The sequence below is a fragment of the Rousettus aegyptiacus genome, unplaced genomic scaffold, assembly GCF_014176215.1.
Source record: "Rousettus aegyptiacus isolate mRouAeg1 unplaced genomic scaffold, mRouAeg1.p scaffold_m13_p_1, whole genome shotgun sequence".
Lineage (NCBI taxonomy): Eukaryota > Metazoa > Chordata > Mammalia > Chiroptera > Pteropodidae > Rousettus > Rousettus aegyptiacus.
In genome coordinates, this window is record NW_023416284.1 from 90614553 (window position 1) to 90636340 (window position 21788).

General features: G+C 50.3%; 3 protein-coding genes, 1 long non-coding RNA gene and 1 pseudogene across 7 annotated transcripts; 2 read left to right on the forward strand and 3 right to left on the reverse strand.

The window, feature by feature from the left end:
* Positions 1 to 1349: 1349 nt before the first annotated feature.
* LOC118614973 lies at positions 1350 to 11854 on the reverse strand. The gene is made up of 2 exons (XR_004956216.1): positions 11560 to 11854; positions 1350 to 1673 (listed from the first exon to the last, which is right to left on the reverse strand). It is a non-coding gene; the product is annotated as an uncharacterized LOC118614973 (long non-coding RNA).
* PPT2 (palmitoyl-protein thioesterase 2) lies at positions 1933 to 9479 on the forward strand. Of its 3 annotated transcripts, XM_016121587.2 has the most exons (10): positions 1933 to 2101; positions 2210 to 2320; positions 3000 to 3193; positions 3447 to 3600; positions 3973 to 4068; positions 4157 to 4264; positions 4982 to 5065; positions 5185 to 5269; positions 8417 to 8471; positions 8657 to 9479. In XM_016121587.2, exons 1-10 carry the CDS (start codon positions 2092 to 2094, stop codon positions 8798 to 8800), a joined length of 1041 nt encoding a protein of 346 aa, XP_015977073.1. In that variant the 5' UTR covers positions 1933 to 2091; the 3' UTR covers positions 8801 to 9479. The 3 variants fall into 3 exon arrangements, with proteins under 3 accessions (XP_015977073.1, XP_015977075.1, XP_015977076.1); XM_016121589.2 differs by lacking the exon at positions 2210 to 2320 and having other exon boundaries at positions 1946 to 2101; XM_016121590.2 differs by lacking the exons at positions 1933 to 2101; positions 2210 to 2320 and adding an exon at positions 2402 to 2666.
* EGFL8 (EGF like domain multiple 8) lies at positions 5212 to 13194 on the forward strand. Its single transcript, XM_016121594.2, has 10 exons — positions 5212 to 5269; positions 8417 to 8471; positions 10998 to 11121; positions 11325 to 11447; positions 11550 to 11662; positions 11760 to 11855; positions 11964 to 12134; positions 12219 to 12298; positions 12381 to 12534; positions 12812 to 13194. The coding sequence occupies exons 3-10, from the start codon at positions 11021 to 11023 to the stop codon at positions 12832 to 12834; spliced, it is 861 nt and encodes a 286-aa protein (XP_015977080.1). The 5' UTR covers positions 5212 to 5269; positions 8417 to 8471; positions 10998 to 11020; the 3' UTR covers positions 12835 to 13194.
* Positions 6211 to 6329, reverse strand: LOC118606897 (annotated as a pseudogene).
* On the reverse strand, positions 13117 to 20343 carry AGPAT1 (1-acylglycerol-3-phosphate O-acyltransferase 1). 2 transcript variants are annotated; one of them, XM_016121584.2, is made up of 7 exons: positions 20052 to 20343; positions 16163 to 16371; positions 15821 to 15954; positions 15319 to 15494; positions 15059 to 15154; positions 14859 to 14931; positions 13117 to 14342 (listed from the first exon to the last, which is right to left on the reverse strand). In XM_016121584.2, the coding sequence occupies exons 2-7, from the start codon at positions 16360 to 16362 to the stop codon at positions 14158 to 14160; spliced, it is 864 nt and encodes a 287-aa protein (XP_015977070.1). In that variant the 5' UTR covers positions 16363 to 16371; positions 20052 to 20343; the 3' UTR covers positions 13117 to 14157. The 2 variants fall into 2 exon arrangements, with proteins under 2 accessions (XP_015977070.1, XP_015977069.1); XM_016121583.2 differs by lacking the exon at positions 20052 to 20343 and having other exon boundaries at positions 13119 to 14342; positions 16163 to 16804.
* Between the last annotated feature and the right edge of the window lie 1445 nt (positions 20344 to 21788).

Here is a 21788-nt window from a genome sequence, read left to right on the forward strand (position 1 = left end):
AGGGAGGACAGCTTAAAGGGACCGAGGCGAGGTATGGGAGCACTTCAGACGTACCCCCACTTGTCTCTCCTCTCACCCAAGCATTCAAACCCCCCAGTTTGGGCTCTCTTGGAGTTGTCATGGAAACAAGGAGGCAAGCAAGACCAGGGAGGTGGGACTAAGGAAAGGAAGGAGGGAGAGAGAATTCTCTAGAGTCTTCCCCTTCCAAGACTGACTGTAATGATTAGATTGTGGGAGGAATTGAGCTGGTGCCCAGTGGATTCAATATTCCAGTTCCCTGCATATCTGGTTCATCTAGTTAGGTCTCCCCTTCCTCAGCTTTCTGCAGAGTCTCTGCAAGGTCACAGAACCTTCTCCCAAATCCTTGGCCCAAGTTTCCTTACTTTGAGAGAGATGACTGTGTATGAGAGAACTGTGTGCAGAGTCGAGACCTGCAATGGCCTAAAATGTTCCCAGAGTAATGGCTAATGGCCTCAGCCTGGGGTGAATGGGAAGGTAAAGTGGACTTGAGTCTTTAATAGGTCAGAATAAGCAGGGCCCTGGTTGGGAGCGGGAGGGGGAAGGATGGAAATGAAGCATAGATACTTTCTTCCTCCAGGGTGAAGGAGCTAAAGCGCTTTGGGAGAGGGAGGGTATTAATCAACTGCTCATTTTTGGCAGCTCGGTTTGGGATTAAGTGCTTGATGCCCCTTTCTGCCTTTGCTTATTGAGCTTATTAGAGTTCCAGGGCTTGTCAGTGTTCAGAACGATTCCTTAAAGTCCACCCACACACTACCCCTGCCAAGACACCTCCTCAGATGACCGGGGGACACATTGGTAATTGCAGTCTTTTCATGTGATTATTTTATCTTGGGAGAAGGAGAGGTGAAGATAGGGAGTCTACCCAGACTTACAAGAGTTGGACTTTTTGCAAAAACACAGCCAAGGAATCATTATCAGCCCCCACCTCTAGACTAGTATTTCCCAGTCCCCTCCTAAGGCAGTCACTTTCCCTGGGGCTGTGTCCTTCCCCTTTATGTCTAAAGGAGAGTACAGAGTTTTAGAGACCCCGATCTGGGCCAACCCTGGCTGCACAGGCCCCATGCCAGTTGTTCTGGTTTCTGTAGTGTTCGTGTGAGCCCCTAACCGCCCCCCCCCACCTCCATCTCATCCTCATTCTACACAACTCAGGGCTCAAACTGGTTTTATTGGAAGAGACTTTAGACTGGTAAAGACCCTGTAGACAAAAGGAAGGATTCAGGCAAGCTGGAAAATTGTTTTCTCAAGGGAAATATCTTTAAATGCTAAGGAAAAGCTGTAATGTGGCACCTGGGTGTCCAACGAACTCAAAAAGAATCTGGAGACTTTGCTAGAAATAAGTGACAAAGATTTATTCAAGGGTCTTAGGGTTTACAAATAGGTAACACAATTAGGCAATATCCAGAGTGTTCCGAAGAAGAAAAAAAAAGCTGAGAGTTCTTACAGTAAAAAGTAAATTCTTGAGAAGAATCAGTTTTGCATTCTTAGCCTCTGGATTGATCTGGGATGCTAATCCTGGAAATCCTGGAAATGATCAGTGGTCTGGATGATGGATGTCAGGTAGTCTGGTATCTGAAGGCTCTTTCCTTAGTCTTTCAGAGGGTAATCAGAACATTATCTGGAGGTCTGATGCATATGCAGGCATTGACACAGGGCTGAGAAGTTCAAAAGTTTAAGTTAAAACTAGAATCATTTCTTCATACCTAAACCTACTTGATTATAGTAATTTAGCAGCTTGGCTCTAGTGAGTCCATTTAATTTCTTCATTCTATTCCTCATGTGTATTGGAAGTCTGGACTGGGTGGCAGGGTCTGGGTTGGGAGCAGCCCACAGGAGCTCCCTGCTAAAAGTTGGATTGTGGGGGTCGCTCTGATTCAAAGTCTAGTCGAAACCAGGCTAACAAGTGTGAGTCAGTGCTGCCTCAGGGGCCCTCCGCCCCTTGGGGGTGGATCATTTATGGGGAGCTGAGTAGAGCAGGGCAGGAGAAACTGGGCCAGACTGCTCTTTTAGCTCGAAGGGCCTCTCGAGGACTCTCTGAGTCTCTGGAGACAAGGGAACTACACGCACTTCAGAATGAAGAGTTGTAAGAGGCGGGATGGCAGGGGTGGGGTGGGGTGGGGTGGGGTCTGTTAGGACTGGGTCCAGCTCTCAGCAGGCGGACGACGAAGTGCAAAGGACTGCCTTTCCCCAGGCATTCCCCCAGCTCTCCTCTGCCGAGAAAGAGAACGCCGAGTTCCGCTGCGGAGCGGGACCCCAGAATTGGGAAGTGCAGAGAATCCAGGCGGCGAAGTCGGAATCCTGGGTATAGCGAGGCCTGGAGAGGCTTTCTCTCTATTCCCAGGATCTCTTTGCTGTTTCTTTCTCATCTCACCGGTCTAAATGGATCGCTCCGCCTATTTCCTCCCCCTGCTCCTAGAGCACAATGGAAAGTTCCACTGCCCCTCCGGTCCCGGGCCTGCGTTGCGGGGGACGCTGGCACGGTTGCCAGGGAAAGCCCCGGACGTGACGGCTGAGCGCGACCCCAAGCAGCCGCCTCTCTCCTATCCGTCATTCCCCTGCGCTGTCCTCACCCCTTCCCCCTCCCCCATGGGTTCCAGACTAAGGGAGAAGTAAACAGCAGGCGGAGCGAGGCTTCGGAGCCTGACCAGGTGGGAGTTTGCACTCTCCAGGAGACCTGCGCTGCAGCTCAGGAGTCTTTCTTGCAAAACCTTGGGTCGTGCATGGCTGGGATCATGCTTTAGAGAAGATCTTGGGCCTAGGGGTCCTGACTGAGTTGGAGGCGGGGCTTCGGGTGCACGTTGGTGCGTCTACCCGGTAGGGGGTGTGTTTGTAGAGAGAGGACTGGAGTAAGTTAAAAGTTGGCTAGCTCTTGACAAGGACTTGGTGTGGGCACGGGTGTGGGAGGCTTGATTGCCCCTTGTCTGTTCCGAGAGGAGAGGACGTTGTCCTCTCTCTCACAGGCCCTCATCGCTTCTTCTCAGGCGAGAGCATGCTAGGGCTCCGGGGGCCACGGCTCCCCTCGGCTGGGATCCTGCTCTTGCTGCCCTTCCTGCTGCTGTTGCTGCCGCATGCAGCCCCCGCGCTCCATCGCGCTTCCTACAAGCCGGTCATCGTGGTGCACGGGCTCTTTGACAGCTCGTACAGCTTCCGCCACCTGCTGGAATACATCGACGAGGTCTGGCAGCAGGCACCTGGTTGTGGGGAGCTGGAGGCGTCAACAGTGGCTGGGGAGGGAGAATGCGGAACTGAAAGCCGCCCCTCTGGGCCAATTCACTTCCTTGCGAGCTGGTGCTGGCGTGGGGAGAGTTGGGTGGGGGACGAGATCCCTGGTTCTAGCAGGGCACAATAAGCAAGTGGGCGCTGATCGTGGGTGGTGTGAAGGGGCTTCATAGTCCATCCCTGGTTGCAGCATTGTCCCCTTCCTACAGACACACCCTGGGACTGTGGTGACAGTGCTCGATCTCTTCGATGGGAGGGAGAGCTTGAGGCCATTGTGGGAACAGGTGCAAGGGTTCCGAGAGGCTGTGGCCCCCATCATGGCAAAGGCCCCTCAAGGAGTGCATCTCATCTGCTACTCACAGGGTAAGTGCCTCTCCCCCAAACTCCTAAGCACTCTCTGAAGCTTGATTCTTATCTGAGGGACACTTCATAGTGCCCCATTTTCTGAACCACATTGCTCCAGCCAGGGCCCTGGTGCCTGAGCCCACCTTTTCTGACTCCCCTCAGCACCAGGGTCTCATCTCAGTGTGTGCCCCACTTCTTTCCCCAATAGCCGTGATTCTTGGACCTAAGGGATAGTGGGGCAATAAAAAGCACCTTAGAGTTAGAGTCAGAAGACCCAGAATCTAATTCTGGCTCTCTCACTTACATGCTGTGGGACTTTTTGCCACAGGGTGTGCCTGCATTCTCTGGGCCTCGGTCTTCTTCTTGTACATTGTGATGTTTCGTCTACAGGGGGTCTGGTGTGCCGGGCACTGCTCTCTGTGATGGATGAGCACAATGTGGATTCTTTCATCTCTCTCTCCTCTCCACAAATGGGACAGTATGGAGGTGAGTGGGTCCTGTGGGTTCCATAGGGGCCCCGAGTTTTGAAGGCACAGAGGTTTGGGGCCACTTGGCATTGCTGTTCTCTTGCTAGACACTGACTACTTGAAGTGGCTGTTCCCTACCTCCATGAGGTCTAACCTCTACCGGATCTGCTATAGCCCCTGGGGCCAGGAATTCTCCATATGTAACTACTGGCATGGTGAGTAGGGGATGCTATACTCGGTCTTTATGGAGAGGGCACCCAGGAGAGTGAGGCCTGCTGCTCCCCTCTCTACCATAAAAAACATCAACAATAATAATGATAACTTATATTTACTCTGTAAACAGGCACTGTTCAAAATGCTTTATGAGTATCACCTATTGTCTCAGGAAATAATTTGGTTCAGAGGTTGGCAAACTTTTTCACTGAAGGGCCAGATAGTAAATATTTTTAGTTTTACAGGCCATGTAGACTCTGTCAACTACTCAATTCTGGCATACTAGTGTGAAAGCAGTCATACACCATATGAAATGAATGAGTATCTGTGTTCCAATAAAACTTTATTTACAGAAACAAGCAGGGGGCTAGATTTGGCCAATGGGTCATAGTATACAAATACTATGTAGTTTTTGCCTAACCCTGACTTTGGTTGTTACTTAATCTTCCTGTGGCTCAGTTTTCCTCATCCGTAAAATAATAATATAGCACTTACCTTATAGGGTGGTTGTGAGGATTAAAGAAATTAATGAATGTAATGTATTTTGAATGGTACCTGGCTCATAGTAGGTGCTAGATAAAGGTCATTGCTATCAGGTTTACAATTATTATTGTTGCTACATTATATTACTATTCACTTTGTCTATGAACGGTCTTTCAGCTCAGGTCTTATCTCTCCCTGCTTTTCTGACTGTCTTTCTAAATGTTGTTTGTATCCAGACCCCCACCACGATGACTTGTACCTCAATGCCAGCAGCTTCCTGGCTCTGATCAATGGTGAAAGAGACCATCCCAATGCCACTGGTGAGACCCCAGGCTCCTTCTTGGGTCCTATTTTCTGCTTTTTTAACCCGCTGTGTTCCCCTCTCCAAATTGGCCTGACCCCTGTGACTGACTCAGGCTTTCTTCTACCCAACCTACAGCATGGCGGAAGAACTTTCTTCGTGTGGGCCACCTTGTGCTGATTGGGGGCCCTGATGATGGTGTTATTACCCCCTGGCAGTCCAGGTAATAAGGGACTGTGTGGCTTGAATATTGGCTAAGAATAGCCCCTAACCCCACCAGTCTTCACCTTGTGCCTAAAACTGTTCTCACTGTACAGCTAATGTCCTCCACCCTCCATTGATCCTGTCATCCAAAACCAAAACCTGCAAGTCATTCCCCAACCCCTTGTATCTAGCCAGTTACTAAGCCTGCTGACTCTACTTTCTCTCCATCCCTACCACCCCTGTTTTGTAAAAACTTTTATCTTTGAATTAATCGGGGCTTCAAAGGAAATTGAAGATGGTTTAGATAGGTTCTGTGTATCCCTCATCCAAGTTTCCCCAGTGGTTGCATCCCATGTAACTATAAGCACAATATCAGGAAACTGACCTTGGTATAATATGTGTTGATAGTTCCATGTCATTTTATCATATTTCTACTACTTCTTTTACTTATCTGGACTACTGTAATAGACTCCATACTCATTCCTTCCATGCCATTCCTCAGGAAAATCCATGGCTCCATGGCACTACATGTATGTCTCTGTTACAGATCATTATGAGTGATCTGAAATGTTACCTGATCTACTTTAGTCACTCAAATACTCATTGAGCACTATGTACCATGGCACTGTTCTAGGCCCTGGGGATGCAGCTGTAAGTGAAAGAGAAGTCCCTGCTGCTATGTAGCTTACATTCTAGTAGGGGAGACAGATAATAAATGTAAATATATATGTCAGGTGGTAATACAATAAGGCAGGGGAAGGGATTAGAGCAGCAGGTCCCAACCTTTTTCGTACCAGGGATTGGTGCTCCTATGAATCATTTTTTAAAAAAATTTTTATCTATCTATCTATCTATCTATCTATCTATCTATCTATCTATCTAGATATTTAGGTGAGGCAACCCTTGGTTGACCTCACAGATTGCAAGGACCTTGTCATTTTACAATCCCTTATTTTTTTATGCCGACAGCACCTGACCTTCCTAGGTAGTCTCCCATCCAAGCACTACCCAGGCCCCACCCTGTTTAGCTTCCAAGATCAGATGGGATTGGGCTTGCTCAGGGTAGCATGGCCATAGACTCCTATGAGAATCTAATGCTTGACAATCTGAGATGGAGCTGAGGCCATGATGCTAGCTCTTGGGAGCAGCTGCAAATACAGACTTGTTAGCCCGCTGCTCACCTCCTACTGTGTGGCCCGGTTCCTAAAAAGCCACGGACCAGTATCAGTCCACGGCCCAGGGATTGGGGACCTCTGGATTAGAAGATGACTGGAGCCTATTTTAGATAGTAGCCAGAGAACTTCTCCTGAAAGACATTATGCCATTTGTGCAGAGACTGAAGGAAATGAAGGAGTTGTGCAACAATCTGGGGGAAGAACAACCCAGGGAGAAGTAGCCCCTGCATAGGCCCTGTGACAGGTGTGAGGAATAAAGAGGTCAGTGTGGCTAGAGTGCAGGCAGCTGGGAAGAGCAGGTTGAAAGGGAAATGGAGCCAGTTATGTAGAGCCTTTGTAGGCAAAGTAAGACCCTTGATTTCTTTTTATTTTTCTAAAATATACACAACATAAACTGTACCATTTTTAAATATGTAGTTCAGCGGCATCAAGTACATTATTGTGTAACCATCCGCACCATCCATCTCCAGAACTTTTGTTTTCTTCTCAAACTGAAATACCATACCCATTAAACCCTAACTCCTTATCCCTGCCTCCCCCCAGCCCTTGGCAACCACAACCTTTGACTTTTTATTCTGAGTGAAATGGGAAGGCATTGGAGGGTTTTGAGTGAAGGAGTAACATCCATTATAATAACAGTAAGAGATGGGATTTATTTATATTTCATTTCAGATCTACAACAACCCTATAGCTCAGTTATATAGCACCTTTTATGTCCCAAGACACTATTCTAAGTGCTTTTCAAATAAAGCCCATTTAATCCTCACAACCCTATGAGTGATTACTATTATCCTCATTTACATATTAGGAAACTTGGATTCAAAGAGATTAATTTGCCTACACTCATAGTAAGTGGTGAAGTCAGACTATCTGTCTTAACCACAGTGTTTTACTTCCTCTCTACAAAGGAGGTATTTCTTAGATAGGACAAAGGGGATACATAACAAGCTCAGCTGCAGTGTGTGTGGCAGAGCTGGAGTTCAAATGCAGGTTTACGTGTCCCTAATGCTCTTTATGAAATCTAGCCCCTCAACATGGCCTCCAGTTCTCCAACCCAGCTCCCTCCTGTACCCAGCTGTGCCTCACCTCTGTGCCTCTGCTCTTGCCATTCCCTTTGCCTGGGACAGCCTTCCCTAGTTCAGGGTCATTGCTGGGAAACCTTTGTTAATGTTCTAAAACTAGTGCAGTGGCTTCCCATCTTTGCTTCTGTAGCCCATTGGACTTACTGCTATTGGCATCTGTTCAAGTTATTCAAGGGCTGCGTCCACTCAGTGTCTATGTCAGATATCCTTAACTAAGAAAAATTTAAGACCTTTTTATTTTGAAATAACATCATATTTAAGAAGTTACCAAGGTAGTACAAAGCAGTCTTGTACACTCTTCACCTAGATTTCCCAAATGTTAACATTTTACCATGTTTACGTCAGCATCATCTCCCTCTCTCTCTCCCTCTGTGCCATTTGAGAGTGGGTTGTAGACATGTCTCTTTATCCCTAAAACTTTAGTATGTCTGTGTTTTCCTATGTACAGGATACTTTTTTACATATTCCACAATACAATTATCAAAATCAGGAAATTAACATTGATATGGTACTCTATAGACCTTATTCAAATTTTTCTAATTGTCTTTTTAGAAAAACAAAATCCAATTTAAGATCCATCCCATGGTCCTGTGTTGCATCTAGCTGTCATGTCTCTTTAGTCTCTTAATCTGGGAATACATCCTCAGTCTTTGGCATAATTTTGAAACGTATGGGCCAGCTATTTTCTCATGATTATATTCAGATTATGCATTTTTGACAGGAATTTGGCAGAAGTGATGCTGTATTCTCAGGGCATCACATCATGAGGTACATGATGTTCAGTTAAATATTTTGAGTGTCCTCCCTGCTGCCTGTCTTCCAACAGGCTTTGAGTTCCTAAAGGGCCCTAGCCCACCTCGGTTTTCTCTCCAGCTCTCCTGATAACCCTCCCCTCCAATCTCTTTGTAGCTTCTTCGGTTTCTATGATGCAAATGAGACGGTCTTAGAGATGGAGGAGCAATTGGTGAGTCACTGGGATTCAGCCCCCCCCCCCCTTCATGCCCTGTCCCACCTCAATCTGTAGTCCTCCCTGCCACTGACCCATAAACTGAAGAGTTCACCCTGTGGGGAGGGAGCCTGGGATACCAGCAAGAACTCACTTTTTCTCTCCCTTTGTCTTTCTTCCATTCCCCTTCACCTGCCTTGAAGGTTTATCTGCGGGATTCTTTTGGGTTGAAGACTCTCTTGGCCCGGGGGGCCATAGTGAGGTGTCCAATGGCTGGGATTGCCCACACGGCCTGGCACTCCAACCGCACCCTTTATGAAACCTGCATTGAACCTTGGCTCTCCTGAGGATGTCCCCAGGGATCCCCCAGGAACAACCTGGCTCAGAGACCAAGTGGTGGCCTTGGAAAGCAGATGTTAGGCTCTGCTGTGCCTATGAATGCGTCATTGCTCCCACACTGCCCTCACCAGCCAGGGCTCCCAGGACCCCTTTCTTCTGCTCCTCGAATGACAAATCCTGGTCCTCCCCACCTCATGTCTTCATCTGGGGGTTGCTCCATGCTCTCCCATCCTCCCAAGGTTGAGGTTGGGAAGTGAGAAACCAGGTTTTTAACTTGTGGCTGCTTTTGCTGCTGCTTCTCCATCTCTGGCTATATAGGAGGAGAACCCAGTCCCTGTCTATCACAGGGGTCTCCTTTCAGGCCACTCAGGACATTTTTAGCTTCTATTCTTGCCACGTTCCCTTTTCCTCTGAACTCCCCTGTCATCCGCCCTACCAACTCCCAAGAAAGACTATCCATGAGAGTGGGGTTCTGAGGCTCCCCTATGGGGACGCTTCCATTCTTAAAGTGTCAGTGTTGGGGAATATCTGTGGCCTGCAAGGCCCATCTCAGGTTTGGGGATCCCCCAGTCCCTATGTTCAGTGTTGGGGTACCCTTAGGAGCCTAGTTTGAGGCCCCAACCCCTTTTAGCTACCCTAGAATGGGCGTTACCCCTGTATTTATGGAAATAAAATTCCATTTCCTCAGTGTGGCTTGGCTCATTTCCAGATGAAGGGGATTTATTTTCAAAGAAGGCGGGGATGGAGAGTGCAAGGCCTGAGTGCCCGGATGCCACGTCCGGGGTGGGACCCCCCTTGGTGTTTCCGCTCTCTCAATGCCCATTCTGTGTGGGTTCCTGATTCTCTGTGGGTTCTTTCCTGCTGAGGACAATTCTCTTCCTGTCCCAGCCTAGGACTGGGGGGGGCTGAGCCCATGGTTCCAGTGGTTTTTGCCCCAGCCTCATGGATGGAATGTGTCTGCCACCCCAGGCTAGACAAGGGGCATAAGGGTCAGGGTGGGCATTTTGTTGGGCTCCTTTTTGACCTTTGTAGGCCAGAGCTGGGTGAGGGGCTGGACAATGAGCCTCCTCTTCCTTGAAAGAACGAATTTTGGTAGAGACAATAGGGCCCTGTCTGCTCTGGCATGGAGTGGCGGTGGCTGACTCAACTCTGCCCCACTGGGCCCTAAGAAATGTCATCGAGAAATGGGGTCAGTTTTCTCCTTAGTGCCCTGGGCTGCCCCTTGCCCCTCTGTGATGACCTGCCCTTCTTTCTTTCCCCAATTGATCTTGCCTTTTCTCCCATGACCTGACCTCACTTTGTTCTCTGCCAGCTCTGTCTCTCTCCCTGCCCCCCAGTTCTCCCCCAGTCTGTGTTAAGTTGAAGGAGGGAGGCATGGGCCAAGGATACTGGTGTTATAGAGCCAGTCTGCTGATTTGGGGGAGGGTGTCCAGAAATAAGGGGCCTCAGAAGGTTGGGAAGATACTTATAGGGGGCCCTTTGCCATGATAGGGGTGAAGGTAGTGGGACTTGAACCCTACTGAGCTGACCAAGCTGGAGCTATAGAGGAGGCTTGTGGGAGGGGGCAGGAATGGGAGGACTCTGTCTAGCCCAGCCCCTCCTATCCTTTGGAGCTGCCCAGCCTTGCCCACCAGTCTGAGTTGCCACTGCTGAGGCTGGTAGGCTTGAAGTCTCGGGGCAAGAGGAAAAGGCAGGTGGGGAGAGAATGTCAATGGGGAAAGAGAGGGGGTCACTCTGAGCCACAGAGTGTGTTGAGTTGGGGGGTGTTGTTTGAGTGAGGGGGTCTGTGTGATTAGAGTGGGTATGTGAGGGTAGTAGAAATATGTTTAAGGTGTGGAGTTTCCGGGTGTGGGTTTATGTGCAAAGAAGGAAGGGGTGTAGTGGTGAATACCTGAGGTTTTGAGGGTAGGAAGATTAAGGTAGAAGAGGGCATGTTAGAGATAGGGAGGTCATGAGGGAAGGGTTAGCTGTGTGTGTGCAGAGGGGAGGTGGAAGGAGTATGATGCTGCATGGACCATGATGTGCGAAAGGGGTGGTGTTAAATGTACATACAGGGGTTGACAAGCCTGGTGACTAGTGGAAGTGCCTACAAACGAATATCCTGTCACCCGTAGAGGGCACCAGCGGACTGCTCTTCGAGGGGCTGGAGCTGGAAAAGTTAGTAGGGGAGGGGAAAGGCCTTCATTAATCTCTTCTTGCCTGCAGCTGGCAGTCTGGTGTCAAGAATCATGGGGTCCAGGGCTGAGCTGTGCACTCTCTTAGGTGGACTCTCATTTCTCCTCCAACTGATGTCAAGCGAAGGGTCCAAGGGTGGATCCCTCAAAGACAGGTGACAAGAGTGGGTGGGGCCAGGGTAAGGTCTTCAGGAAACCTGCTGGGGGTGGGGCTTCACAGGTGGCAGAACAAGTTTAGAATGGGGGTAAGGCTGTCACCTGGAGGAAGGGCAGAGTCTCAGTGTAGAGGGACCTGGGGCCTAGGACTTTCCAGGGTCTGGCCACTCAACGTCTCCCACCTTCTTCCGCTTGAGTGCAGTCAGAGGGTCTGCTCCAAGCAGACGCTGATGGTCCCGCTCCGTTACAACGAGTCCTACAGCCAACCCGTGTATAAGCCGTATCTGACACTGTGCGCTGGAAGGCGCGTCTGTAGCACCTACAGGTGAGGGATGGGGAACCTGGATTTGGGGTGTTTCAAGAGGAACCCCAAGAACCCCAACCAGGGCCCATATACCAGGGTCCAGAGCCGGGCGCTGTGTTCCAGGACCACTTACCGCGTGGCGTGGCGAGAGGTAAGGAGGGAGGTGCGGCAGACCCACGCCTTGTGCTGCCAGGGCTGGAAAAAGCAGCATCCAGGGGCGCTCACTTGTGATGAAGGTGAGGCTGGCTATTCCGGGGCCTAGGGGGAGGAGCGCCCCGCAGGGCTTGGGAGCCGGAGGCGCCGCGTTCCAAACGGCCCTTCCTGTGCCTGCAGCCATCTGCACCAAGCCCTGCATGAACGGAGGCGTCTGCATTCGCCCAGACCAGTGCGAGTGCACCCCGGGCTGGGGTGGGAAGCACTGTCACGTGGGTGAGTTGGCTGGCCCTCCCCCAGCGGTGGGTGGCGCGGCCCTCCGGGCTCACCAGGTCGCCTGTCCCCGCCCCACCCCTTCAGCCCTCTCCTGTTTCCGGTAACTAGATGTGGATGAATGTAGGACTGGCGTCACCCTCTGCTCGCACCATTGCCTCAACACGGCAGGCAGCTTCACTTGTGGCTGCCCCCACAACCTGGTGCTGGGCACAGACGGGCGCACCTGCGCAGAGGAGTCCTCGAAGCCTCCAACCAGTGCCAGCATCCTTAGCGTGGCAGGTGATAGGCGGGGGTGTGGGCCGCAGGGAGGGCCAGGCCGGTGGCTGGGCCCGGGCGTTGGTCAGGCTCTCTCCTTTGTCCCAGTTAGGGAAGCGGAACAGGATGAATGCGCCCTGAGGCGGGAGATTGGTGAGCTGCGAGGGCGCCTGGAGAGGCTGGAGCAGGTAAGCTGGGGCGCCTGGGGCAAAGCCGGCTGGGCAGGGCACGCCCCATCCTGAACACCCTGAGACATCTCTTCCTTTGTAGTGGACTGGGCAGGCAGGGGCCTGGGTCCGAGCGGTGCTGCCCATGCCACCTGAAGAGCTGCAACCGGAACAAGTGGCAGAGTTGTGGGGCCGAGGTGACAGGATAGAGTCTCTCAGCAATCAGGTGCTGCTGCTGGAGGAGAGGCTAGGCACCTGTGAGTCCTCATGCTCCTCTCATCTGGGAACCCCATCCCCAACAACTGCCCCCAGCTCTTCCCAATTGTTTCTCTTTCCCAAAAACCCTTGCCCAACACTCACTCTCTCCATATTGTCCCCAGATAGCCACACTTCACCACCCCTCATGGCACTGTCCCCAACCTGGTGGTTTCACTTATTGTTGGCCGAGTGTCAGTTTTCCCAGTACTCAAAACCACTCCAGGCTGGAGGCTGTCCACAGACAACACGTCTGCCTGTCTCCTTGTCATTAACCAGGCTCCTGTGAGGACAATAGCTAGGGCCCAAGCCTCAATGGGTGAAGATGAGGAACCTCTGCAGAGACCCTGCCGCCTCATTTATACAGAAACCACTAATCCTTTGGGATTCGCCAGCTGGGGAGCTGCAGATAAGGTTATCTGCCACTAAGGAGGAATGACCATGGAAACTTCAGAGAGCTGAATAAAGGAAGAGGGCAGGGTGTGTCTTGGCCGGCCTCTGTGTCTTCTAGCTGGGCAAATTGCCTGGGTGTGGGAACCGCTTCTTCAACTCCTTAACAAATGCAGACAGAACATGTCCAGATCTCTCTCTCTCTCTCAATCTTTATTCTCAGTTCCTTGCTGTTATCCAGTAATTAATAAAAACCAACCACACAAAACTGAGTCCCACCCTCTCCTTTTGCTCCCAGCCCACCTCCCGGTTGTGGGCACAGGTATGGGACAGGAGGCAGGGAGTGACTAATGCCGCAGGGAGGCAATGAAAACTGGCTGGGAGGGAGCCTCAAAAAGAGAAATAAATAAAAATCCCTCCCATCCCCTCCAGCCAGGGTTCAGTTTCTTTTCCCAAGAACCCAGCGAGCAGTGAGTGCAGCACCTAATGCCTGCCTCTTCCCCGAGCCTGGTCAGAATGGCACAGCTGGGCTGCAGGGGGATGGGTGGAGCAAGGGTCATGGAAGGACTGTACCATGGGAACAGGGGAAGCAGAAATGTGAAGATCAAACTGGCAACCAGAAATATGCTCATTCCTGGGCATGGGCAGGGATGCGACCTCTAGTAAGAAGAGTCCAGCCTCCACTGATAGGAGGTTCCACGGGAGGGAGGGTGAAGGTGCTGAGGAATGTTCCCAGGAGAAGACTGGGAGGAGTGTCCCAGGCATCAGCTTCCAGCCACAGCATGAGTCCTGCCCACAAACAGATGAGTCCACTGAATCCGTTGACCTGGGAGTGGGCGTGGGGAATTGTTCCATAGAATGGATGAGTCCACTGGCCAATGTGGGGTGGAGAGGGAGAGAAGACCACAAAGGAAAAAGGTCCACTGGGGACAGGATGCAGTGCTCCCACCCTTCTGTAGGTTGAGCCACTGGAGATGAGGGGGAGGCAACTGTCCCATAAACACAATGATGGCACAGGAGGTGGGTAGGGTCAGAGTGGAGATTGCACCAAGGCAAGAGAGTCCATGGGGGGGGGGGAGCTGGGAAGGGACAGGGACATTCACTTCAGAAGTTGAAGATTCCAAAGAAGAGACCTAGTGAGGAGAGGGGAAATGAGGAAGAGGGCTTGGCCCTGCTTCAGGACCTACTGGGCTGGTAAGTGTGTGGAGGAAGGTGGGGGTAGGTGGGAAGGGAGTTCAGAGCCGGGCATCGCCCACTCCTCCAGGCTTCTTCAGATAGTCACCACCACCCCTGCCATCAGTGGAGATTTCCCGGAAAATGGTGAGCATGGAGTGCCGGACTGTGTCGGCCAGAGCTGGGACGTCGTCTGGTGTCAGCCCTTCTGTGGGCACTGGGGGCAGCACCCGAACCTGACATCGCCCTGGGAGGGGGGTGAGCACCATCAGAGCCTGTCTACCCAGGCCTTTGCCCACAGGTTGGGCTCAGTTTCTGAGCTCTCCTGCTATTCCCTTCAACCTCTCAATTCTTTCCCCCCGACTCTAGACAACTGCCCCTCTGCCTGCCAGTTGCCACCAGTTCTTTGAGGCCCTCCTGCACAAAGCTTTCCTCAAACCCCAGTCCAGACACAGCACCCTTCCATCCCCCATTCTCTAGGTTTAGTGTTTACTGCTGAGTGTTACAGGTTTGCACACAAAGAAAGGCCTTATCTTTCTTGCTAGACAGTAATGGCCTCTCTTTGAGGGACCAACTATTACTTATCTAGCAGGGTGTGGTGGGTGCTTAATAAATACTTATTGGCTGACGTGGGGCCATACTAGGGGATCCTGTGGACACCTCACAGTTCTCACTGACTGGCCCTGCTTTATGGCGACATCCCTCTAGCTTTTCCCATGGCCCTTCTGGCCACCCCCACCCCAGATCCACTCAGAGCCCTCACCAGAAGTGAAGCGGCGCTCCTTTTTGCAGTAGAAGTCTTGATAGGAGGACATGACTATGGGGACAATGGGAACCTGGGGAAGGAGGAAAAATAATCAGTCCACAGCTCTGATTCTGAGGCCCCCACAACAAGCCTCTGCCAGAAAGGAAAGGATGGTGGGGGGGGCGGGGCTTAGCAACAGAAGGCGAGGTAGAAATCACCTGGGCCTGTACCGCGAGGTGGAAGGCGCCACGTTTGAAGGGCAGCATGGAGCCATTGTGGTTTCTTGTGCCCTCAGGAAAGACCCAGACACGCACCTGAGGAAAAAAGAGGGTCAAGGAAGACAAACACATACAAAGGGGTCGCAAAATGGTTATGATGCTGTAATGAGATTCTGAGGCCCCTTGGCCCTATGTATCAGTTCATTTACAACTAGGCTACTCCATAACCCCAAAACTCCCACATCCCCAGGGTGACTCACATCCTGGGGGAGCAGGGTCTGGGCGACCTCAGACATGACACTGATAGCATCCCCAGTACGCTTCCGGTCAATGAAGATGACTCCAGCCAGCCAGCAGGCCAGCCCGGCAGAGCCAGCCCATAGTAGCTCACGCTTGGCGATGGGCACGCAGCGGCCTGGCAGTACCTCCATCATACCTGGGACAGAGGTGGGGCTAGGGTGAGGATCAGGGTGGAGGCATAGTGTCACAAGAGGCAGCTCACCTCGCCCAGGTCATCACCCTCACTACAAGGGCCTGGATGTAAAGGGAGAGGGAGACTGGAAGGCAGGGGCGGGAAGGCCCAAGCGGAGGGAAGGTTGACTAGAGATCTACTACCCGGCTTATGAGGGCAGTTCTATCCAAAGGAAAGAAGGCAACATCCCAGATGAAGGGGAGCTGAGGACCTCTAAGGGAGGAGATCCTGAGGAAGGTACCAGGAGGAAGGGCATGGCTAGAAGAGGTGTGTCCTATGAGGGGTCTCACCAAGCAGGTCCAGGGAGCTCTGGTGGTTGGAGACGATGACATAGGGCTGTGAGGGAGGGAAGTGGTGAGCCCCTCGCACCTCCACTCGGATCCCATATAGGTATTTGACGTGGAGCAGCATCAAACGCAAGATCCTATGGGGTCACAGCAAGGGGTTCCAGCAGGATCGACTGACATCCACTTGCATGCCTCAGCTCCCCCAACCCTACTCTCTGGGCATCTACAGTTCTCTTCCCTTCCTTGTCTGGGTTTTCTGTCTCTTATACACGCTCCACCCTCCCCATCCACTGTTCACTTCTGACCCTTAGATTCCCTCATTACCCAGCACCCCTTGGCTCTCACTTCATGTTCTCTACATTGCGTCCTCGCACAGCACACACAGGGATGGCAAGCACAGCCAGGAAGAGGATCCAGCCATTATAGAAGGCTATCTTGAAGAAGTACTTGGCACTGGGGCTGCAGAACCACAGGGTGGGCAGCACGAAGAGCAGCAGCAGAAAGAGCAGCAGCACCACCATCCATGCCCCTGGCCATAGCTCCATTCTGGTCACCTGCAAGGGATGGGGCGAGGGACAGTTGGCCTGATTGCTGAGGCAGGGTGGGGCAGTTAAGGCACAGAAGGCAGGAGACACAAGATATGCCAGAGCTCTCACCGAAACCCACTCAGGAAGCATCTCTAGGATGGGGGCAGTGGGGATGGGTGCACAGAATTGGTTTCCCACTCCACTCTGAAGGCTCCACATATTCAGACAGACAAGAGACATGAGACCTGTACTTCCACAAGTCTGATACATGATAATAAAAGGACAATAAAAATGAGAGCTAACACTGGTAAGGGTTTTATAATGGTCTACATCTGCATTGTTTACACCTACAACAGCCATCAGCCACATATAGCTACTGAGGACTTGAAATGTGGCCTAGTCCAAATTGAGATGTGCTGAAGTATAAAATAAACAACAGATCTCAGAGACTTTTACTGAAAAATACAATGTAAAATATTCCATTAATAATCTTCTATATTGATTAAATTCTGAAATTGCAATTTTTTGGACATACTGGGTTCAACAGAGTATATTATTAAAATTAATTTCACCTTGTTACTGTTTAGCCTTTTCAGTGTAGCTACCAGAAAATTAAAAACTAATATGTGGCTTGCATTATATTTGTGTTGGAGAGGCCTTGTCTCTATATATCATATATTACGTTAAACCACAAAATTTACATTTTATAGGAAACCAGAACAGAGGTTAAATAACTTACCTGAGGTGATATGGCTCCTAAGAAGCAAGTCCTAGCTTAAACCTAAGAAGCTTGTGTCCCTAACCATTCAGTCACACTGCTGCCTGTATGTATATACACAGGTGTGCACACAGCAGATATAGTGTAAATGATCAAATACCCACAGACATTCTCAAGGGCTGACTGGCAAGAACAAAGGCTCTGTTATTAATGCAAACACAGACACACGGTCATACGAAGATTGACTTGTTCACACACATACACAAATTTACAATCATACCCAGTGACAGATGAAGGACTAGAAATGCACTTAAAAAAATCTCTCTCCACCCAGGGAGTCCCCTGCCCCCATTCCCAGATAAAGCCATGGACATACCAGGAATAACTACATCCATCAACCCTGACTCCACAAAAAGGCAAACAAATCCCACCACTTCCAGCAACACTAGGGGAAGTTCGGTCAGTCAGGAACAGAGGGTAAGGCTTCACGAAGAGAAAAAAAGAGGGCAGAGAGTCAAAGGGACATCACACTACCTGCCTTGGGAAAGTTCAGGAGGAAAAGGCACAGGAACCCAGGACCTGCCTTCTAGGCTCTTCCTCCTTCCTCCACTTGCCTGCCCTATGGCTGGGGGCAGGGTCACAATTCACGAAATCTGTGTTCAGACAAATGCTAGTCATTCCTATCAAGGCCAAAGGCACTCCCTTCCAATGACTGGACGGGCTGTGCTCAAAGGTAAGCCCATTGCCAAGAGTGAAGGTAACAGGCAATACAGGAAACAGGAGACTGCCAGCTCTAAAATGGTAGGCTTCTGAACTGCTCCATCCCATTGCCCCGGCAAGTTCAGAACAGCGTTTCTCCCCTGAACTATTTGCAACAGACTCCTAACTCTTCCTCTCCAATCAGTCTTCCACAGGAAACTGCGGAGATTTTCTGTAACACAAATCTGGCATTTCCCTGTCTTGCCTAAAGGCCTTTCTTGACAAGTTGATTTCTGCTTACATCTTCAACCATATGCCCACAAATGCCTTTTTATCCCACTGATTTACTTCAGTTCCTCAGATATACCATAATCTTTCATGCTCGTGTGCCATGAACGTGCTGTTTCTTTTGGCTGGAAAGCCCTTCCACTTCTTTTCATTTGCCTCACTCAGCTCAGTGTCACATTTTGGAGGTTTTCCTGAATCCCTCCAGACCTGAGTTTTCATTACATTTTTATCTTGATCACTGGTTATCAAAGTGTGAAAATGCAACTTCTTGAACTGTACCCCAGATCTCCTAAATCAGAAATTCCAGGTGTTCGTTCCATCAATCTGTATTTTAACACCGTTCTTGACACCACACTGTGTATAATTGCTCGCTGGCATTTGTTTCCCTTCCTAGTCTGTACTCAGCTTGAGGACAGGGACTCTGTCTTATCCGCAATGCCCAGGACAGAAGAAGACAGAGAAAGCACTCATAAACTTTTGCTGAACAGGTCATAAGGCTGTATACATACCCACACAAAGATAACGGTTGAGAACATGAATAGCTACCCTCTCGAGGACTATTATGAAAAGTCACTGAGAAAGCAGTGAACACACCAAACCTAATAACAACCTACCCTGAATACACACATTCAATAGATGGCCATATAATGAAGGCAGAGGACAACAATTAAGAAGGCATGTAACACTGTACACACAGGAGAAACATACATAATGGGGATTAACATGCCACAAGAGGATGATGCTGCTATCATCGAATACATGCCAACAGTGCAGAGTTGGGGATAATGTGCACAGCAAAACTGACCCTGTGGAATGCACTGAGCTCCACAGGACACAGACTGCACACAGCCACTAGAGAAAGAATGTGCGGGAAGAGACACAGGCCAGAGATGTGAACAAGGTAAGGCATATGGGGATGTTCTTTGGGGAGGCCCAGTTACCCATCTCTAATGAGTAATATTAAGTGACCCTCTCTGGAACAGAAATATCCAAGGATTTATAAACACAATGGAGCACCAAATAGGTAATGAGCACACAGCTCCCAAAATATACTTCCAGTAAAATAAACAGTATGTGTAACCATAAGCACACATGCTTTGGACAAATCACATCAGCATATGTGCAGTGTGAACCCTGACTGGGAAAAAGCAAAGAGGCCAATCCAATCAGAAAATGAGCATGTGCTAGTCAGTTAAGCCATGGAAGCCCACACATGAAGACTACTGCATATAGTGGGACCATGGACATAACATGTGAGCTCAAGCAAAATAAGGTATATTGTTTATACACTAAATGTGCAAAAACATAATGTGTAAGAAACACGAAACCAATAATAGATGTAATATGTTTATGAAACTCACACACTTGAATATGTCAAGACTAGACCTGAGACATGGACATAAGATATGAGAATGGGTAATTCTGATAAAAAATAACAATAACGCACCATTTCTGCACAACCCATAGACAGCATAGGACAACCTAGCTGCACACACACCATTGAATATGTCAAAGGTACACAGACTCAAGGTAGAAAACATGGCCCCCCACAAGGCACTTGTGTGTCAGTAAGGGTCCAGCGGTGTGGAAGGCCACTGAAAAACAAGAGGCCCTGTACCTAGATGGAAACAGACCTGTCTGAGAGCATTCCTAGGAAGCACATTATGCTGGGGGAAGAAGGGCAATAAACTGCCTTCTCCATGCCACAACCCCCCAGGAGTCATGTGGGGCCAAAGGGCAAAAAGGAATTGGGGAAGGTGCAAGAATTCCCTTTCCAGGATTCCCTGTCCACACCCCCATCCTGAATTGACAGAGTTTCCACCATTCCTCCCTCATGCCCCCTCTCCTTTCCCCAGCAACCCTCTCCCCAGTCAGGTCTCATTCTTTTCCCAGCAATCCTCTTCCCAGTTTGCCCTCCCAGACCCAATCTCTCCCCCACCCACTCCTCCATGTCCCTTTCAGCACCCCCTCCCTCCTCCTCCCATCCCTTTCCTGCCCCCACCTCAGTGGGGTGGGGAGCCTGGGGGGCTGGCCCCCTCCCCAGCCAGGCTGCTGCAGCGGTGGTGGCGGGTGGCTGTGTCTCTGCCTCGGTCGGGGTGTCGGTGTCACGGGGGCGACAGGATTTGGGGGTGTCCTAGCCCCGGCCGATGGAGGGGAGGTGGGAGTGGGAGGCTGGGCCCATAGCGGTAGGAATGGTGGGGGGTTGTCCTCCTAGCTCCCTCCCTCCCTTCCTGCAGACTCTCTAAGGGCTGGGGCTGCTGCTGCCGCTTCCCCCCAACCCCTCCCAACGCCTGCTGGTTTCCGGGGCTGGTCAGGAAGTAGGAGGCGGTGACGGGCGGCCTGTTTTGCCAATCGCCTCCCAGGTATCTAGGCATCTCCTCCCCACATCTGCCAGTCTTCTCTTGCTAGCTCCGCTCCAGAAGAGCTCGGCTGGGCTCTCCCTGTCCTTCTCTGTCTCTAGCTGCACGAAATTTCCTTTCAGCACACACGACTTGTGTGTCCCTTCGTGCTGTATTCCTTCCTTGGCCCGTTCTTCCTTCTCGGTCTCCATCACCACGCTTATTGTCACTTTTCTTCGGTTTCTTCCTTTTCCCCTTAACTCCCGTTATCTGCTTTCATCCACCTCTTCTCCAAGACCTCCTTTCCAGTTCCCCAATTCCAAATACTTATCAAGCATCTACTATGTTCTAAACACTGAATTCTTCACTTCTCTTTATCCCTCCAGGTCTCCATCTTACCTCCTCGCTTCACCCTCCAGCTCTCTGGTCTCTTTGCACTTTGTCCCCATCACTGTTTCCAGGCAGTCCAACTCCCTCCTCCACACCACCCCCTCTTCAAAGAGAAAGGATACTCTCAAGCCCTCTCTTTGCCTCTGTCTTTCAATACTCTAACCTCAGTACTTTTTCTACTTTCTATTAGTCTCTTTACTCACCTGAGACCACCCCTCTCCCCAACATAGAATCTAGGTGCATATATTTTTACAATGGAAACTGAGCATTAGGGTTGCTTTCTTGAAAAAAAAAAAAAAAAACCGTGAGGAAGAATGCTGATTCTTCTGGGATAAATATGCCTCCTTAATTTTGTAGCCATGTATCTAGCCCCCTCTGCAGCCTTTGTTCTCCATACTCCCATTAGTCCTTTACCAGGATCATTCCATCATTCCTTCCTTGTTTACCTCTCAATAGCTTTTTCTAAACCTCCACAGAACTCCTGAATCCTCACCTCCTGCGCCCTGGCAACTTCCAACTTCTCACCTTTCCTCACCTTTCCTGGGACCTTTTATCTGGTTGCTGCTGAACTACCCTCATCCGCTGCCTGCCCTCTCCCTGGCCCCCAGACACCTTTGCCCTGCCTGAGTTTACAGGCCCTGAGGAAGAAGATGTAAAGAACACTGGTAATGGGAGAGCTATTACCTAGTTCTGTTCCTTGGGCCACAGTGAGGGTCACTGACTGTGGAACACAGGCATAAACTAAGAAGCAGCTTGCCTAAATCCCAGGGTCCAACCCAGGATGAAGACCCCCAGTTCCCCTGGGAACCTTACAAGAAGGGGCGGGCCTAATCCCGTTCCGCTCCGGATAGCCTTAAAAGGGGCGGGGCTTGTCCCTCCACCCACTCACAAAAGGGTAGAGCTAGGCCTTTTCTGCTAAGGTTTAAAACGGAGTCGAAGTTAACTCTGTTCTACTGTGTCACTTTAAAAAGGGGGTGTTCCTTTAGTTTAGCCAGCTCTGTAAGTCACCT

Coding starts and splice junctions, on each gene's coding strand:
- PPT2 (XM_016121587.2), top strand. Junction 2,321..2,999: donor CGGCGAAGTCGGAATCCTGG/GTATAGCGAGGC, acceptor GCTTCTTCTCAG/GCGAGAGCATGCTAGGGCTC. Junction 8,472..8,656: donor TAGAGATGGAGGAGCAATTG/GTGAGTCACTGG, acceptor CCTGCCTTGAAG/GTTTATCTGCGGGATTCTTT.
- EGFL8 (XM_016121594.2), top strand. CDS start 11,021: ATGGGGTCCAGGGCTGAGCTGTGCACTCTCTTAGGTGGACTCTCATTT. Junction 12,135..12,218: donor CAGCATCCTTAGCGTGGCAG/GTGATAGGCGGG, acceptor CCTTTGTCCCAG/TTAGGGAAGCGGAACAGGAT. Junction 12,535..12,811: donor GGAGGAGAGGCTAGGCACCT/GTGAGTCCTCAT, acceptor GTCATTAACCAG/GCTCCTGTGAGGACAATAGC.
- AGPAT1 (XM_016121583.2), bottom strand. CDS start 16,713: ATGTGGCTGATGGCTGTTGTAGGTGTAAACAATGCAGATGTAGACCAT. Junction 15,495..15,820: donor GAGCTCCCTGGACCTGCTTG/GTGAGACCCCTC, acceptor CCTCTGTCCCAG/GTATGATGGAGGTACTGCCA. Junction 15,155..15,318: donor AGACCCTGCTCCCCCAGGAT/GTGAGTCACCCT, acceptor TTTTTTCCTCAG/GTGCGTGTCTGGGTCTTTCC.